At 42.3% G+C, this 19,995-nt stretch overlaps 1 protein-coding gene across 1 annotated transcript in view; it reads left to right on the top strand.

Moving 5' to 3' along the window:
• ST8SIA3 (ST8 alpha-N-acetyl-neuraminide alpha-2,8-sialyltransferase 3) overlaps positions 1-19,473 on the top strand; it is a 32,709-nt gene extending 13,236 nt beyond the window's left edge. Inside the window, exons 2-4 of the mRNA XM_066601835.1 lie at positions 2,077-2,199; positions 4,148-4,705; positions 19,191-19,473. Of these exons, the coding sequence (XP_066457932.1) occupies positions 2,077-2,199; positions 4,148-4,705; positions 19,191-19,473 (964 nt within the window). The remainder of the gene's footprint in view (positions 1-2,076; positions 2,200-4,147; positions 4,706-19,190) is intronic.
• The last annotated feature ends 522 nt before the right edge of the window (positions 19,474-19,995 follow it).

Here is a 19,995-nt window from a genome sequence, read left to right as displayed (position 1 = left end):
AGGTTCGTAAAACCCATGTTGAAGGTTAATGGGTCCAATATAAGCTAGAAGACCCTCAGCCTGGGTCACTTACTACTGCAGATTTTGGGGTGCCACGATTATCAGATGTTAAATGAAGCGCTGAACATGGTGATGTGAAGGTGCTGCCTGTTTGACTGATGAGATGTAAGACTAGTACTGAGTGCATTCCCTCTTTTTTTAATGTATGCAGAGAAGGGGTTTTGGTACCATGGCTGTTGCAGGTTTTGGTATTGCTGGCCAGATGAGGGTAGTAGTGAGGACAGTAGTCCACATAACAAGGATACACCCGAGTTGCTCTTGGGGGAACATCCAGTCACCGGTTCCCCCAATATAGGGGACATGTATTGGCATAAAACGCCCTTTACCCTGCCCTCTCCAGGTCCGAGATGCGGGGACAGGGAGCAGGGAAGAAAGTCCCCACTCCCCTGTCAGAGTCTTCTAGAGGAGGCTCTGCCCCTTCCAGTGATGCAGCGGTGATGTGAATAGCTCGTCATCACTATGAACATCAGTCTTGTGATAGCGCATCATGTAGGGCAAAGACCTAACCACCTTCCAGAGCCAGGGAGAAGCTTTTTGGCACCCCATGTGCCTACTAAATAAGGAAAAGAAGCTGCATCATAGCTCCAGAGGGGAGAAGGAGCAGCAGAACGCAGAAGTAGCAAAGGCCGTGTGAGAGGGGGTGGTTTGCAGTCTGTATTCCCATGCTTTGGAGCAGCCATGGACCAAAGGGCCTGATGACCTTGGGGGCCAAACTAATGATGGAGCACAGACCAGATTCCTGGGATGTAGCTCCCTCAGTGCATGGGAGGAGAGTCTCCCTCCCCGCAGTGCTGGACACTGCAGCGGTGGTGCCGAAGATGCATAATGGACAGTTCGAAAGGTCTGCAGTCTGAGAGTGAATGGAGTGCTGGTCACACACTGTGGAGAAACCCATCAGCTCCATTAAAATGAATGGAGCAGCGACTGCACAAGCTTAGCCAGAGCTCCATTCACAGTCACGTCACTGCTGGGCCAGAATTTACCATTTACGCTCCCAAGTAGAACGGGACATGGGAGTTCCATTCTTGAGATCAGAGGGGGTCTCAAGCACTTAAACTTCTCTTCAGGCATGATGTCAGAGCACTACTCTCTGTCATTGACGAATGCCCCCAGCAGATACCGAGGAAGAGGCTTGGCAGACTTGAAACGCATATATATGCTGGTTATATAATAAATGGAGAAGTTAAGCGAATACATCATTGTGTACTCTTGCATGTTCCTGTGCTGCTTCTTACACCCAAATTTTTTGCCTTTTTGGTATTTGTTTTCTGTAGATGTGGCTCAGTGGTTAGCAGTGTTGCCTTGCAGTACTGGGGTCCTAGGTTCAAATCTGACCAAGGACAACGCCTGCATGGATGCTTGTGTGAGTTTCTACAAACTCCGAGCAGATGTTCTTCTTGGTCAAATTTCAACATTCAAGGCAACAGTGCTAACCACTGAGCCACCATGCTGCTTCTTCTTCCTTTAAAGAAGAAGATTTTCTTCTCCTTCTTCCACCTTTTCTCCCCCTCTGGAGCAGCATGGTGGCTCAGTGGTTAGCGGTGTTGCCTTACAGCACTGGGGTCCTACATTCAAATGTGATCAAGTACAACATCTGCTTGGACTTTTTATGATAGTTTGTATAAACCCACACACATATCCATTGAGATGCTGTCCCTGGTCTAAACCTTAGCCCCCAGTGTGAACCACGGAGCCACAATTACAAAGGAGAACCTCTATGGCTGTTAGACTGTGTTATGTACCAGTTTTAGGGGTTTGGTGAGGTTCCGGCTCAGTTTGAACTAAAATAAACTTTTTGGCGAACTGGTCAAACCAAACTTTTCAAAGATTCACCTAACACTGTTCAGGAGTTTTGGATATGTGAGTGATGCCTCAGTGTGAGCTCAAATGGAGGCCATGTTTTCTACAAACTACAAATTATGATTCTATTGAAAGTTGAGGATGACGGAAGGACTTAAAAGCTTTTTATGTGCCACACCAATAATAAGTAATGACAATCTCATTATATACTGACAGGTCCCAGTTTGCCATGAAGTTTTTGGACCCTTCTTTTGTTCCAATAACAAACTCCCTGACACAAGAACTACAGGAGAAACCAGCCAAGTGGGTGTTCAACAGGACAGCGTTCGCTCGTCAGCGGTAAGTGGCTCTCAAATGATTATTAGAAATACCCTGAACATATAAACCCTTCAAGTAAATGATTTATTAATGGGGAGATTTATTACAACTAGCGCATGGGAAAGGAGGAATTGCCTATATCTAACAACCCATCTATACCACAATCCACAATTATGTCAATAAGGAAGGCAAGATCATGCAGATATTGGCAGCTACGACTGGGCAGAGTTTCAGACGCAAGTGATACCTGTTATATGACAACACACCTGAATACCACATTTTCCTAGTCGTGACCACTGTGGACGATATGTATGGCAACAAGTGGTGTCACTTAATGGTAACGACATGGTGGTCCACAGTCCTAAATGTTCCAGAATTGTCACAATTTTTTAAGAGCAATATTGGCAATTTTTTTGCTTTGGAAACATAAGGGCTAGTCTGGAATCTGAAATTTGGAGTCCGAAATTTGAGTCCAAATTTTATATTCTGGAGTCTTAATTTGGGAGTCTCAATGTTGAGGGTCTGAATTTTCGAGTCTGGAATCTGAATGTTGGAGTCTGAATTTTGGAATTAAAATGGTGAGGTCTGAATTTTGCAGTCTGATATGGAGTCTGAATTTTGGGGTTTATGGTCTGGAATCTGAATGCTGGAATCTGAATTTTGAAGTCCAATCTGGGGTCTGAATTTTGAGGTTTAGGGTCTAAATGTTGGAGTCTGAATTTTGGGGTCTGGGGTCTGAATGTTGAGTCTGAACTTTGGAGTCTGCTCTGAGGTCTGATTGTTTGGGTCTGGAGTTTGAATGTTGGAGTCTGAATTTTAGGGTCTGGAATCTGAATGTTGGAGTCTAGATTTTTGGGGTCTAGGGTCTGAATTTTAAAGCCCAAATCTTGGGGTGGAGTCTGGAATCTGAATGCTGGAGTTTGAACTTTGAAGTCTGTCATGAGGTCTGAATGTTGGAGTCTGCTGTCTGAATGTTGGAGTCAAAACCTTGAAATCTGGTGGGGGGTCTGAATGTTGGATTTTAAATGTTGGGGTCTGAAATCTGAATGCTGGAGTCAGAATCTTTGAGTGTGTCCTGGGGTTTTAATTTTGAGGCATGGAATTTGAATATTTGGGTTTCCATCATCTGGACTCTGAATTATGGGGTCTGGACTGGAATTGAATGAATTATAGGGTCTATTCTGGGTCTGAATTATAGAATCTGGTCTGAAGTCTGAGTTTTGGGGTCCTGTCTGATATGGGAATTTTGGAGTCTGAGATGTGTAATAAATTTGAGGTTTGTCCTGGATTACAGGACCATTCTATAAAAATTGTAACTTTAATTGTAAATGGCATCTGTGATCACTACAGCGGCCAATCTTCTTCACCTATACTGGGCACCCTGCAATGTCCTTATAGTGATAACAGTTTTTAGGGGATATTCAGAAGTCAATAACAAACTCTCACCCACAGCAATCCACTGGGGGTTTGTGAGGCCAGACCCACATGGTGACAGCTGACCACCAAGAGAGCTTCAGTCTAAGGTTACCCCTTTAAAGGGGTTTTCTGCATTGGACAATATCTACTTGTTAAAAGGGGGCCCCTTGAAGTAAGCAGATCACAAAGTGTTCCCCTGCTGAGCCCCTCACCAATGAGCTGTAATCTGTGAGGAAACCTGGCAGTAAGTGTTCAATTTCCTTGCAGTGCCCCCACAGGATAAATTAAGTATTACACAGTGTCCATTCATATCAATGGGTTGTCTGTGTAATACAGGACAGTGCTCCAGAATGAGAGATGCTCTTTAAAACCATTCTCCACCCTGGGCAAGAGATGAGGATCCTGATCAATGGACCCTCTCTATTAACTCAAAATCCACTAATAGGGTCTATTAGAATGGGTTTTCTGGACAACCAACTTCAAGTCATGATATAGTTTCTAGGGACCATCATGTTTAGTTTTCAAACTCCATTTTCTACTTTTGCTATTTCAGGAGAGAAATCCTGCAGAACGTGGACGTCATGAGAAACTTTTCTCTGACCAAGAACAGTGTACGGACTGGCCAGTTAATGCATTATGACTACTCCAGTCATAAATACGTATTCTCTATCAGCAATAACTTCAGATCGCTTCTTCCAGAAGTCTCACCCATTCTCAACAAGCATTATAACATTTGCGCTGTGATAGGAAACAGTGGCATCCTCACGGAAAGTCAGTGCGGGGCAGAAATAGACAGCGCCGACTTTGTCTTTCGTTGCAACTTTGCTCCGACGGAGGCTTTTCAGAAGGACGTGGGGAGGAAAACTAACCTGACTACCTTCAACCCCAGCATCCTGGAAAAGTACTACAATAACCTCCTGACCATTCAAGATCGGAACAATTTTTTCTTACATTTGAAGAAGCTCGATGGAGCCATATTGTGGATCCCGGCATTTTTCTTTCACACTTCAGCCACAGTCACAAGGACACTGGTCGACTTTTTTGTTGAACATCGGGAACAGCTGAAAGTCCAATTGGCTTGGCCTGGGAATATCATGCAACATGTCAACAGGTAGGACACTGTCTAAACTCTAGTTCTTGACTGTAGGGATAAGTGATCCCATCAATTAGTCCTCACAATAGCTGCCTGATGGAGTGACACGATTGGTGGGAATCCGACTGCTGGAACCTCCGCCAGGGCAGGTTTTGGACAGTGTGGCAAAAAATTATAAGTGAGGCCCCAAATTTTAAAATAACCCCAGATCTGGCTGCACATCCAACACATAGCAGGCAGAGAGTTTGTGTAGCTTCTCCCACTCTGGCAGTTATGCCATTTACATTCCAGCCGCTGTGCCTCCTGTCCAGTTGTTTGCCCGCCAGCAAAACAGGAGGAAGTGTTATCTTGTAAACAGTGACATGTCTAAAGTCTTATGGGCCTTGATGCAAAGTTCAGGTTGAGCCTCTCCTAACAGCAACTTGTCCATAGTTTTTAACTCCATCACAGGGTATCTTAAATGACTCATTGATGTAGCACTGGCAGCCAGGGAAGTTGCTAAAGTCTTAAAGAATTGTGAGCAGAAGCCTCAAGACATGTTTTCCTCCTACCAAAAAGTGAAAAAATTTACAATACAAACATTTTGGAGACAGCACATCTATAAGACATACTTTATAACATGGCAGCTCAGATCCAACGGCTTAAATCTAGAATAATTCTAAATAATCCAGTCACCATATAACATATAGCAGCTCTACACAGTAATAGTGATTACAGTGCAGTTACTTCCCATGATCAATGGTGGCATCTTCTTTGGTTGGTTCCTTTCCATGCCCAAACCGTCATTAGGCATTCCAACCATGACTTGTTCCTGTCGCTGCCTTCAAAGCCTCTCTCAGTGCTGCCTGCATTGTAATAGTGTCCCCAATTGTGTCCCCTACAAGATTACAGGTTTACAGTGCCCTCACAGTGTTCAATAAGTTTAGAGTGGCCATAGAGTGCTCCTAAAACTTTAGAGTTCTCTCACAGTGTCCCCACAAATATGGAGATTACCCAGAATACCCCCGACAAGTTTAGAGTGCCCTGTCAGTGCCCTCACAAGTTCAGAGTGCTCTCAGTGGGCCGCCAGAATTTTAGTTTTCCCACAACCTTAGAGTTCTCTAAGAGTGCCACCACAAGTTTAGAGTGCGCCCAGAGTGCCCCCTGCAAACTTAAAGTGTGCCCAGAGTGCCCCCTGCAAGTTTAGAGTGCTTCCATAGTATCCCCTCAAGTTTAGAGTGCACCCATAGTGCCCCCCACAAGTTTAGAGTGCACCCAGAGTGGCCCACAAGATTAGAGTGCGCCCAGAGTGCCACCACAAGTTTAGAGTGCCCTTACACTGCCCCCACAAGTTTAGAGTGCACCAAAAGTGGTCCCACAACTTTACAGTTCTCCCACAGTGCCCCCACAACTTTAGAGCCTCACAGTGCCCTCCACAAATATAGAGTGCCCAGAATCCTTCCACATCTTTAGTTCTCCCACAATGCCCAACAAGTTTAGAGAGCCCCCAGAGTGCTCCCTGAAAGTTTAGAGTGCCTTCACAAGATTAGTGCTCCTAGAGTTCCCCCCACATATTTACAGTGCCCCCCACAGGTTTACAGTATCCAACTCTACCCCTGCAGATGTCACTAATCAGCTTCAGTTCACTCTTTAGCGCCTTCCTCTGTGCTGTGTGGCGCTGTGCTTCTTCGATCCTGCTTTCTTGCCTCCTGTACTCTGGTGCTTTCGTGAAGAGGAACTTGTCTTCGGCCCCGGGGATCCCGCACTGCAGTCCCGGTGTTCAGCCAGTCACTGTTGACAGTAGAAGTCAGGTGATTGCTGCCTGTTACAGGCCACAGCATCACCATTCGGAACTCCTGGCATCCAGGATGTGAGCGCCGATGCCAGGAGAACAGCTATAGCCTCTGAGTTGGTGAGCAGCAGGGCTGCAATGCTGAATCGCTGGGGCTGGGTAAGTTTCCTTAATTTTATTGTTTTCAGTCATTTTACAGTTATTTTAAAATGTGACTTTGTAACTGGACATGCCTCTTATCATGGCAATGAAGCAGCTTTGATGAATGCCATGCAGAAATATCCTAAAGAGGTTTATGCTCATATTTATCAGAAGTGACATCATTTTAGTCAATGCCAAGTTAAGGCTCACTTAATTTATTGTCATAGGCTGTGACAAATGTATGACTGCATGTTCCCTATTCGATAAATGTGTCACACTAGAGAGTTAGTTTTCTGTCAGCTTTTCTTCATTTTCCAGTTTACAGATGCAAATTCTTTATCATACAATGTTGATAAACTTGACGCATTTTTAAATAGGTCTAGAGAGGCGGAGTCACTTCACACACCATTAAGCTACAGGAGCGGGATTGTGACAAATTTAGCGGCTTTTTAAAAAGTCACATGTCATAGATGTTTCTAAAAACCTCCCTCCACTCAAACCCCGCCCCCATTTCTAGACACTTTCGAAAAGTGGAGTGAGAGGCAGAACATTTGTTCTTTTTAGTAACATTTTCCTAATTGACCAAAGAAAAGGTCAACTTCCACCAAAATTCTGATGCAGCGACCTGTAATAAATGTGCCCCTTTATTTTCTCATATGCCATTTTTTTGCAACTGTTTAAAAAAGTTGCATTTCATAAATAGACTACTGGTAGAAAGTTGTAGAACACCTCCAGTTTTTATTGATATTTACAGTTTAATGTCTCAAATATACTTTGAAATTAAAGCATTGAACAAATAAGTTAAGATGAATACAAATACTGGATTAACTTTGTTGTATCAAATGAAATCTAAATTTTTGAATCTTCAAAGCCCCTCTAGCTTTACACAACTGAGGCATTCTTTCTACCACTGCATTCAGAAATTGTTCAGAAATGTCTTCCTACCATTGTTGCAGAAGTTCCCACAAATGTGCTGCACTTGTAGGTTGCTTTGTTTCACCCTTCTGTCCAGTTCATCCCAAACAAACTCAATGAGGTTTAAGTCTGGAGACTGTGCAGGCCATTCCATTCTTTGAAGTCTAACAGTTTCTTCATGTCTTCTGAAGTAAGATCATTGCTTTGTTATAATATGACCCCCTGATCAACTAGATGTACAAAGAGGGTATTGCAAGGCGTATCAAAATGCTGTGGTAGCCCTTTTTGTCCAGTGTGCCAGTCACCCTCTGCAACTTGCCAACTCTGTAGGACAGACCTACATTTCTGAGGGTTATAATAGTCTGTCTTCTTTGGTTAATTGCCTTTTTATTGCCATTATGATAGAAATGTGCTCTGCCCTAAAGAGCAAAACTGTTCAAATCCTACCCTACATGAAGTTGTAATGCAGTCTGTTCCAACACTGGATATATATCAGAGGGTTTGAAAGGAATTACAAAAGTTGAGACACCTGTACGAATAGTTTGCATCCAATTTCAAACCATAATTTGCTTTCTGTGCTGTAGAACAGCTGTCCTTGATGTGTTTCCTGAAAAAAAGAGATGAAAAAGGAGGGTGGAGCAAGACCAGGGAGGGTGGTGGAATATATCTGGAGTACAAAGTGTTTCCAATGATGGAGTATTTCAAATGATGGAGGTGCTGCCAACGAGATGACGCTCCACCAGGGTGGGAGTGAGTGTTGCGAAAAGAATGTGGAAAATTTTTCCACATTATTTTCCTGAAAAAAGCCCTTTGTTTAAAACTATAAATTCAGACTATTGTTGCATTTCAGGTTAAAATTTCATAAGATTTTTATGTTTTTTTACTTACTTTTGAACCATTTTACATTATTTGCTGGACTTGAACTGTGTTAATATCAGAAATAACTGGAAAAATTGAGGCGTTGTAAAACCTTTGACTGGTAGTATATGTCTAAATCCTCACCAAGCAGTAAGCAAGGCCCACTTTTTACTCTGCTTTATTCACACGAGCGTATATTGGCCGCATTTACACGCCCTCGACCGATATATGCGCCCATCTAAATATAAACATTGCACCGTAAAAAATGGAACATATGCGACCAAAATACGAGCCGGCGAATATACGGTGGGTAAAAAGATAGTTCTGGCTCTATCTTTTGACCACTATATGGCGGCAGCTCCCATAGACTCCTATGGGAGCTGGAGGCAGTTTAGCAGCTTCCAACGCTGCAGAAAGCTTACAGGTGCTTCTATTTAGGCATTTTAAGGCATCCCAAGGAATTATGCCAAGCAAGGGCTTTCCGGGGTGCGATGTATTTTTTCACTAAAAACATTGCAGACGGTCGTGTGAATAAAAGAGAAAATACTAATTAAGCACGGGACTTGATCGCAGAAAATCGCCCATTTATGCGAATTTACGGTGCTATCTAGCGAACGTAAAAACATACGATTGTGTAAAAGAGCTCTTAGACTGGCATTTTACACTGGTAAACCCTGTTACAAGGGACAAATGTACTGAAAGCACCAAATGAACCTGGAAGTTATTGCAATAATCTACACTGGTTTTGGGCATAAACTATTGCAAGGCCGCCTTCACACTGATAGAATCACTACAGAAATTCCGTAGCATTTACAGTACAAGCCATGTAAAGAAGGGTTAAAAAGTTTCTTCATATCGTGCGGAAAATTACTGTAATGAATCCGCAGCGGTTTCCAAAAATGCTGTGGATTCTAAATCTGTAGCTTGTGAATGTATGCTGCTGATTCTGCTGCAGAAGTCAACCCTTGAAATACAGGGTTAAATCCCGCAGCATATCCGCAAGAAAAGAGCAGCAGAATTTGCACCATTATGTGCAGATTTGGACACTGTAGCTTTCCAGCATATCCGTTGCGGGTTGCTCCACATGTGAAGGTGGTCATAATCTAATGGCCCGGACGCAGCAACACCCCTAAAGTCACTTATTGAAAAAAATGTCAAAGCCTGTTGGCAGTGCCCAAAAAAGTCAGTTTCGGCACATTCGCCAAAATTCTGATTTTGGGTGCCAGAATTTTGGCGTCCAGGTCATAATAAATAGATCCCACTGGCACTACATTTTGGTGTAAATGTTTAATAAATTGGATAGCACATAGAATGCTAATTTAGAGTAAGCCCGAACTCACACGGGCGTATTTGCGCAGCAAAGTTTGCATGCGCAATACGCAGAGAATAGAACTCATTTTTAGTGGGTTCATACTCAATTTTCATTTTTGCACATGTGCGCATGTCAAAAAAATGCAGCGTGCTCTATTTTAGTGCACATTTGCTCACTAAAGGCCATATTGAGGTCTGTGGAGGGTGTGCAAAATCACGCTGCGCAATTTTTTGTGGGGAAAAGAACACATCTGAACTAATTAGGCTACATAGCCTTGTAAATCAGGGCGCGGCTGTGTACCGCATCCATGCAAAAAATACAGAAATGTTCGCAAAACCGTATACAAAAAAGACTTGATCACAGCGCAGATATGTTGTGCTATCATGCGCATTTTTCCCCATACAACCATGTGAGTCCGGCCTAAGAGCGTATTGCAAAATATGCTCGCTCCTGCGTGCCTTTTTTTGCGCAGAAAAACCCAAATGGCATTTGCATGCATGCCTGCGCAAATTCTGTAGATACACTCATAAGAGGATGATGTGATTGCGCTCCCAATGGATCACGTCCTTTCGCATGCATTTTACTGTCCCTTTTTGAGCTGCCGGTCCCATTTACATCAGCGCATGCGTCTTCCGCACCCTGATTAGTCCCTGGTGTTACCAATGGCCCCCCACGATATCAGGCAGTTACGTGCGCAATTTCACGCAGAGGGGTTGCGCATTTGCACACCCTCATGGACTCCTATTGAGCCTTAGGTGCGCAAAAAAATAGAACATGTCGCGTATTTTTTTTGCCTGACGGAAGTGCAGACGCAAAAACCCTTGATGTGAGAGAACCCATTGAAACCGCATCCAATGCATTTCAATGGATTCTATTGGATGTGGTTTGCACAAGCATTTTTGCGCATGCGAAAACACATGCAAAATCGCCCGCGTGAAGGAGGCCTAAGGCTACTTTCATACCAGCATTAATCCCATGCGTGTTTTGCGTGTTGCGAGATGCACAAAACTCGTGTACATATAGACTTTATTTTTTTAAACGGAGTCATACGCACGAGTAATGCTGCGAGGAAAAGAATCGCCGCATGTACTATTGTTTTGCATTCCTCATTGATTTCAATGGAACCTTTAATATATTGCATGGCATTCCCGATCGCCAGTGTGAAGGAGCCTTTAAGTAAAATGTAACTTCTTGTTTTTTCCTACAACGCAGATTTCAAATCCGTGGCAGAAAAATCTGCAACAAATGACTGGGACGCGCATTTGGCACGGGTTTTGACTAGGAATCTGCGCCAAAATCTACCGTGTGAACATACACTTACCATTGTTGCTCGGATGAGTGAGAAGAAGATGAGGTCAGGAGTGCTTCAGTTTTGGAGAGCAAGCAAGGATAGGAAGCACAGCTCTCAAAAATAATGAGCTGGAAACACAAAGAGAGGCTGTAACAAGCAACTTCTGCCAGGTTTCTGGTGGAAACATTTGCGCACGGCTATTTTTTTTTTTTTTACGCTGGCCTTCCAATTTTTAAGAAGTGCATGGACAGTCCGAAGTGTATTTATAGGCTATACCCTCTTAATCCATCTGCCGCACTTCACGCAGGCACAGCCTTTAGTTACACCAGCTTATAAAATGCCGGTGTAAGGGATTAGTCAGACGATCGTATCTCCGCACGTTTAAAAGTCGCACATAAAACGAGACCACGAAACGCATTGGATCTCAATGACTTCATTCAGACGAACGTGTTTTTTCAAAATATTCGCGCTAGAAAAAATAGCACTTACTCAATTCTTTTCGGCCGTATTTCTTATACAGCGTAAGATAGGTCTTGACCTATTGTTTGTCATACATGCAGCAATCTCCCATAGACTTCTATGGAAGCGGGGGAAAAGGAGGGGGAGGGAGTTAGAAGATAGTTCGCCGTAATTAGGCATTAATTGTCATTCCAAGTATTATATTCCAATCGTTGCTTGCCATCGCTTCAGCATATTTTTTTACATGCACGCAGCAGCGCCCCGTGGGAATAGCTTTAAATAAGCCAATTAAGATTGGGAATTTACGGTGCGGACGGGCGAACGTAAAACGCATACCCCCGTGTGAAGGAACTCTACGGTCTTGTTCAGATCTTGACTTTCCCTCCGACCAGGATGTCTGACATGTATTACGCCTGAATACCCAAAAAAGGATTCCGACAGAACCTCTGAGTGGACCCATTCACTTGTATTGCTGCAATGGAGATGACTGTCTGCGCTTCAGCAGGGTTCCATTCTTTTCGGGCATTCTGTGCCAAAAAAGAATAATGTGGTCTATCACAGAACACCAGAAGGGAAAAAGGATCATCTGTAGTTCATGAGGGGAACTGACAGACCCTTCACTAGCTGCTCCCCTGTTGTAAAGGTGCATTCACTGGCTTTCCACTGAGCTATCACAGAGGGCTGTATGACAGAGTCTGGGGATGGTAGAGGAGATCAGGAGGACAGAACAGAGAAAGCTACTCTTACAGAGGGTTGTATGACAGTGCCGAGGGATGGTGGAGGAGATCAGGAGGACAGAGAGGTGAGAAAGCTACTATTACAGATGGCTGTAATTCACTCCAGGTAAATTTTCTTCTCTTATCAGCAGTAAGGGGGGATGGGACCAGCAGCTACTTACAGATAGCTGTGTAGTATTGAGTGGGTGTGATTATACTACACAGCCACTGAAAGAGGAGAGGGGATGGGGAACTGAACTTGTACACCATCTGATCAGTGCTGGGAATGCCCCAGAGCCAGAAACAAAACAAGTATGAGGCTTTCTAAATATATGAGAAGGGAAACTCAATGCAAAAAAAACCCTCAGATAAATGCAGCATTTATTTCTGTTGGGATCTAGTAAGGTTTGTGTGCACTGATTTTTCATGCACACAGATTTCCATAGCCTTTAAGCCGTATACAGCCAATAGGCTGTCCTTGTAAGACACGGATGTGTTTTTATCCTCCAGAGTGAGAGTTGGTATTTGTAGCTACTCTGGTTAATAGACAATGGTTCTTCATTAGCTCAGAATTCCTTGAAAATTGGCTTCCTAAACCCGACAAGTTCTTCAGCTCACTGAGGTAGCATCCTGCATTCTGATAATGTATTAGGTTAAGACAATGCAGTACTTTTACCTGCAGTCATATAAAACCATTCATCCTCATATTACCGTGAGTTGTCTAAATGGCAAACTCAGCTCTCCGACATCTGCATCTTGGAAGATCCTATTAAAGAATCTTTTTGCTGTGTACTGCGGTTTATTCTAAGAAATGCTCAACAAATGACACATTTTCATCCGTATGCAGTATGTTTCTTTGCTCTATGCAGGTTGTTATTGGTTGCAGGAGATTTGTGTTTCGCACAGCAATAAAGGCTGACACCTGTACTTTCCCTGATGCCTCTGTCTCCACTGACAAACCTCTATGTGACACATTAATAATCTCAAATTATTTCTCCCGTCCTCGCTTTTCCCTTTGTCAGATTCCAACTTCAGCCTTTAAATATAATTTGGCATTTCATCAAGCTCTGTAACCCGACCAAATCTGATTTGCCAGTTTTTATTACAGCCATCCATCCATTACGGTTTTATAGTCCTCTCACACAGCGAGTCTTAATTTCATTGCTCGACCTTTATTGAGTCTTCCTGGCCACAGTTGGAAGAGCCCCTAACAGAGATTGGCAAAGAATGGCTGACGCTGGTTATGAAATGCAATAGCACTCAGGTTAATGGGACTGTGTAAGGTTGGGTTCATGGACAGCGTCTTTTGGGAAAACAGCACTGCGGTTTTTGGGGGGCAGAGCCAGAAGTGGATCCAGCAGGAGGGAGAAGTAGAAGTCTTTATAATTCCCATTCCTCTTAACCCTTTGCAGTCCAATTTGTATCCTCGTTTTCCTAGGGGGCTTACTCTTTTTCTGCCATTATACAACGGCGCTATCTGCTGGCTAAAGCCAGTACTGCATGAGGTGACACATTGGATAGGCTCCGACAGCAGAGAGGCTGGCAATATACAGTAAGAGAACCTCGACAGACGTCTTCCAACATCGGAGCCGGACAGCCTTAAATCATAATGTCTTCAGAGGTCAGACAGTAGATTGGAAAGGGTTAAATCCACTTCTGGCTTTGATTAAAAAACTACTATATTTTTCCCCAAAAAATGTAGCATGTAAATCCATTTTAAAGGGGTTTTCCAGGCAGTGCCCCGCTGTTAGTGTCAGGATGCCCCTGTCTAGTGGGTGGTGCTTGTAATTGCAGACTGGGGTCTCATTGAAATCAATTGGACCTGCAATTACAAGCGCCAGCCACTACACTGGGATCAGAGTAGCGGCTTCCACTCCGACCTTGGTGTATCCTGGCACTGACAGTGGACGCTGCCTGGAAAACCCCTTCAAGAGGGCTTGTGATAGACCATAATGTGGAGTAAGGAAGAACTAACTGGAATTTAGGCCAGATTTTGGTCCTGGAAAAAGTAAGTGAACCTTTTGGAATGACTTGGATTTCTGCATTGATTACTAATAAAATGTCTGTTATTCAAGTCACAATCATAGACACACACAATATAACTAATAGCGTACAGTTATAACGTTGATGCCTTTTATTGAGCACATTCAGTAATTATCCACAGTGCAGGGTGAAAAAGTAAGTGAACCCTTGAATTTAATATCTTTAAAAAAAATAGAAGTAGTACAGCAAAAAAAAAACATACAAGTTTGGTATCATAGTAATCGTATTGACCCATAGAATAAAGTTATCATGTCATTTTTGTTGCAGTTTGTGCGCCGTAGAAACAGGACGCACCGAAAGATGGCGGAATGTTATTTTTTTTTTATTTCTCTCCACTTAGAATTCTTTAAAACTTTTTCAGTACATTATATGGTACATTTAATAGTACCATTCAAAAATACAACTCGTCCCGCAAAAAACAAGCCCTCATACAGCGACGTCGATTTATAAATAAAGGAGTTACAATTTTTTTTTAAATACGTGAGGAAAAAACGAAAATGGAAAAAAGCAAAAAAGCTCCGTCACTAAGGGGTTAATTGAGCTTTCATATGTAAGTACTTTCAACATTTGAAAATAGGACATTAGCCCTAGGTCCAAAGACCAATATATCATAGGATTTCTTTAAATAGTCCCATCACTTATATGTATGCCACTGGGCTATAGCTTGCCTTTACCAGCAATCACCTCCTGTAGATCATTCCGCCCTGCCAATGTGTTTTAGTTCATTGAGATTTCTGGGATGCCTTGTGTGTACAGCCCTCTTCAGGTCATGCCATAGCATCTCTATAGGGTTAAGGTCAAGACTCGGACTTGGTCACTTCAAAGCACAAATCTTCTTTTTCCACCACATTTTTAGTTGATTTACCTATGTGCTTTGGGTCATTGTCTTGTTGCACCCCCCAACGCCTCTTTAGCGTGAGTCGTAGAAGGCTGCCCTTTCATTCTCCTGTATGGTGTTCTGATTCAACTTAGAATTCATTGTTCCTTCAATGATCACAAGACATCCAGACAACAAAGCTGCTCCAAATCATAACGCCCTCTTCCATCATTGTACCAAACCATGATGCCCCTCCACCAGTCTTCACAGTTAGATGAGAGTTTGCTGTTGGTATGAATTGTTGTTTTTCCTCCAAACATAGGGGCTTATTTACTATTGAAAATATGTCAGTTTTCTGGCAGAAATTGAACCAGAAATCTGTCAGACATGCTTTGCAACAATTCACTGCAAGTAATGGTTGGGTCGAAAATGCAACAAAATTCAGCAAGTTCACAACATAGAAGTATTCCCTTAAAACTATAACTTTGTTGATATTTCATTAAAAAATGCCCTTAGACAAACATTATACACACATATGTTAAAATCTATGATATACTGTATGTGACAGATGTGTGACTAGTTACGTATATCATTGATTTTTAACATATATGTGTATAGTGTTTGTCTAAGGATGTTTTTTAAATTAAATATGGAATCATAGAATGGTAGAGTTGGAAGGGACCTCCAGGGCCATCGGTTCCAACCCCCTGCTCAGTGCAGGATTCACTAAATCATCCCAGACAGATTTCTGTCCAGCCTTTGTTTGAACACTTCCACTGAAGGAGAACTCACCACCTCCCGTGGTAACCTGTTCCACTCATTGATCACCGTCACTGTCAGAAAGTTTTTTTCTAATATCTAATTTGTGTCTCCTCACTTTCAGTTTCATCCTATTGTTTCCAGTCTTTTCTTGTGCAAATGAGAAGAGGGTTGATCCTTCTGGACAGTGATAGCCCTTTAGATATTTGTTGTTGGCTATTAAGTCTCCTCTAAGCCTTCTTTTTTGCAAGCTCATCTTTCACAGATCCTTAAACCATTCCTCATAGGACATGGTTTGCAGACAGCTCACCATCCTGGTAGCTCTTTTATGAACTTGCTGCAGTTTGTCTGTCTTTTTTTAAAGTGGGGTGCCCAGAACTGGACACAGTATTACAGATGATGTCTAACTAAAGAAGAGTAGAGGGGGATAATGACCTCACATGATCTAGACTCTATGCTTCTCTTAATACATCCCAGAATTGTGCTTGCCTTTTTGGCTGCTGCATCACATTGTTGATTCATGTTCAATCTGTGATCTATTAAGTATACCCAAGTCTTTCTCACATGTGCTGCTGCTTAGCCCAATTCCTCCCACTCTGTATGTGCTTTTTTCATTTTTCTTGCCCAGATGTGGGACTTTGCATTTCTCCAAGTTAAATACCATTCTGTTAGTCGCCACCCACTGTTCAAGCTTCCCTAGTGTTAGCTATCCCTCCTAGCTTTGTGTAGTTGGCAAATTTGATCAGGTTTCCATCAATTCCCTCCTCCAGATCATTTATAAAAATGTTGAACAACACTGAGCCTTGTGATACCCCACTTAATACATTCTTCCACTTGGAGGTGCAGCCATTTATGACCACTCTTTGAGTACGGTCACTCAGCCAGCTATGAATCCACCTAACAGTTGCCTTGTCAATCCCATGTTTGGTCATTTTTAAATAAGTATGGTATGAGATACTTTGTCAAATGCTTTACTAAAGTCAAGATATACTATATCCACCGCATTTCTCTGATCAACCCCATCCGCAATTCCGTCATAGAAGGAAATTAGATTTGTCTGGCATGACTTGTTTGTTACAAACCCATGCTGGCTCTGGTAATTACTCCATTCTCAACCAAGTACTTGCATACATGCTGTTTAATAATTTGTTCAAAGATCTTTACTGGTGTGGAAGGCAATAAAGTTATAGTTTTAAGGGATTACTTCTATTCAGTGAACTTGCCAACATGCTTTTTGCCACATTTGCTATGTGTTTTAGACACTTTCAGACACTTTTAGCTGTGTCCGTCAAAGAGGCGTTGCTTTGTAAAAGGGTGTGTGGCCTAATGTGTGGCAAATTGCTCTAATATTTTGGTGCAATTTTTATAGATGTAAACTAAGTTAACCAAATGGTGGTCTTAAGTTAGACTAGACAGTTTTAAAAGTCAACAGATGTATCATTCAGTAGAGTTACTGTGACAAATCTGGTGCATTTTAAGACTGCCTAGTCTAAGTTTGCACTGTTTGCATTGTCATAGAGGTATCATACTGTTTGAACAAAGACGAGTCCGGAGCAGTGCACCCCCTTCTATGATGCACCATTTTTTTACATTGGTAGGTCCTTAATGGGGCAATGCTTTGTAAGGGCAAAATAGAATGAAACGACACCTTTAAGTCCTCCCCAAGTCTCCTTACTGCTCTCCTCCTTTGAGTACCTTGTATACCTTGGTTAGTTTACTAGTGATGTGCCGCCTGACAACCAAAAATAAATGACTCATAATGGAGTCCATCGGGTTTCTGTTGTGGTGTCAATCAGTTTGCCTAAATGAATAATAGCCTCCCATCAGATCATATGAAATTTCATGAAGTTTCCAAAGGAAGCCTCAAACACAAATGTTACTGAGCATAACATGTATTTTATCTAGTGAAATGGTGTGGCTTCCTGATGCAAGGGTATATGCACATGGCTATGCCACAGATATGGCTTATTATGACCTATATCACATATACAAATCTATGGGCCCATACTGAGCCTACATTGTGGCATGTGATATTGCATGATGCATTGTAGGGACTTTCCCATTAAAGACATGTATCCTCTATCTACAGGGTAGGGCACAAAATGTCTGATTGCTAGGGGGTCCAATCGATGGGAACCCCAGTGATCTCAAAACCGATGCATCCTGAATGCCTCGTGTAAACAGAGATGAGCAACACTCCATTCACTTCCATAGAATAGGAGGAGATTTTCAAGCTTATGTATCTCCGCTTGTCCCATAGACAGTAGAGTAGTGGTCAACCTTGTGCACCACTACTCTATTTACATGGAGCATTCGGGCTTTTTTGGGTTCATTTTTCCTCCTAAAAAGTGCAAAAAAGTCTTATGTACTCCAAAATGGTACCAATAAAAGACATGTCTATGCAAAAAAACAAGCCACACACAGCCCTGTCCATGAAAAGATAAAAAAAAGTTCTGGGTCCGTGAATGCAGCGATGCCAAAAGCAAATTTATTTTAAAAAAAAAAAGATTTTCAATATAAAGAAGTGGAGAAACCTCAAAAAATACATAATTTTCATATTGTCATAATCATTATAATCTGCAGAAAAAGTCATCACATGATTTATATCACAAAGTGAATGCCATTAGAAAAATGATAGAATTGATGTCCTTTTTTTATCCTGCCCCTCCCAAAAATTCATAAAAGTTATACACATACATTATATGAACCCCAAAAGGGTACCAATAAAAACTGCAGCTTGTCCCACAATGAACAAGTCTTCATACGATTGTGTCAATGGAAAAATAAAGTTGTGGCTTTTAAGAAGCAGAAATGAAAATCTCAAAATATAGTTATGACCTTAAGAACCAAACTAAGCCATGTCCTAAAGGGTTAAAGACAAAACCGTTTCAAAAAGATCTACTTCTAGTAGAGAATATGGTGCTACTTTTAGGGACCACATGGCAGCGCATGGAGTGCCTATGATGTTGCCATAGAGGTCACTCCGTGTGCACGGAGTCTACGATAGTCAGATGGCCATGACTGGTGATGGTCAAATTTTTTAAGTTCAGTTCAGCCAGTTTGCCGAACTATTGGTTCAGGCTGAATTAGTTTGAACTCAAAGTTCACCGAGACCCAAAAACTGGTGTATAACATTGTTTAAGAGCCAAAAATGCCCCACAAAACTCAATCAGTAGAACCCTGTTTCCAGTAGATCTTTGCTATGAGCTCAGTTTGGGTTCATGGCAAACCGAACTTTTAGCAAAGTTTGACCCTAAGGTTCTACTGGGTCGGCTCGCTCAACACCACCTGTGACATTTCTCTCTTTTGACCTTGTGTCAATCCATGATTGTTTGGGAGCTCTGTCTAAATCCATGTATGTGAATTACTTTAATTTGCGCACATTAATATGTTGTATTTTATGTTTTTGTTCCTTTCACAGATACTGGAAGAACAAGCACCTGTCTCCCAAGAGGCTGAGCACCGGCATTCTCATGTACACCTTGGCCTCTTCCATCTGTGATGAAATACACTTGTATGGGTTTTGGCCGTTCGGCTGGGATCCTAATACAGGGAAGGATCTTCCATATCATTACTATGACAAAAAAGGAACAAAATTTACCACTAAATGGCAGGAATCCCACCAGCTTCCTGCCGAGTTCAAACTGCTGTATAAAATGCACAGAGAAGGACTGACCAAGTTAACATTGTCACATTGTGCCTAAACACAAAACAGGAAACATGAAGTGCCAATTGTTATTAAAGTGCCCAAATGTAATTGAATAGAGGTTGAAAACAAGAAATGTACTTTGTGATGACGTAGAATGTAGATTCCTGAGAGCAAGGCGTGTCAAACTTATGGGGGGGCTGCAGTGCTCCATTCCTTGTGCCCTCCATTCATCTCTATAGTTTAAACTAACACAAATGTATTATATATATTGTAACATTTTCCTTTTTCCCTTAAAGGGGTATAACCAAAATCCTCGTAGGATAGATGATAAAAGTCTGATCGGTGGGTGTCTCAAACACTTGACTATGTCCGAAAGACCCACTGAGATGAAGGATGGAGTAGCAACACACATATGCATCCGCCGCTCCATTCAACCTCACTGTGGGGGATGCAGTGAGCCCATCGTGAGGAGGAGAAGGGGACATAGAATCACTGTTCTCGGAATTTATGGGGTCTCAGTAGTAAGATTTCCATCAATTAGACTTCTATCACCTATCCTAACGATAGCTAATAAAAG

The sequence above is a fragment of the Eleutherodactylus coqui genome, chromosome 5, assembly GCF_035609145.1.
Source record: "Eleutherodactylus coqui strain aEleCoq1 chromosome 5, aEleCoq1.hap1, whole genome shotgun sequence".
NCBI classification, from domain to species: Eukaryota; Metazoa; Chordata; class Amphibia; order Anura; family Eleutherodactylidae; genus Eleutherodactylus; species Eleutherodactylus coqui.
The sequence above is the reverse complement of the archived record's forward strand: the minus strand, read 5'-3'. Positions and strand labels throughout refer to the sequence as shown.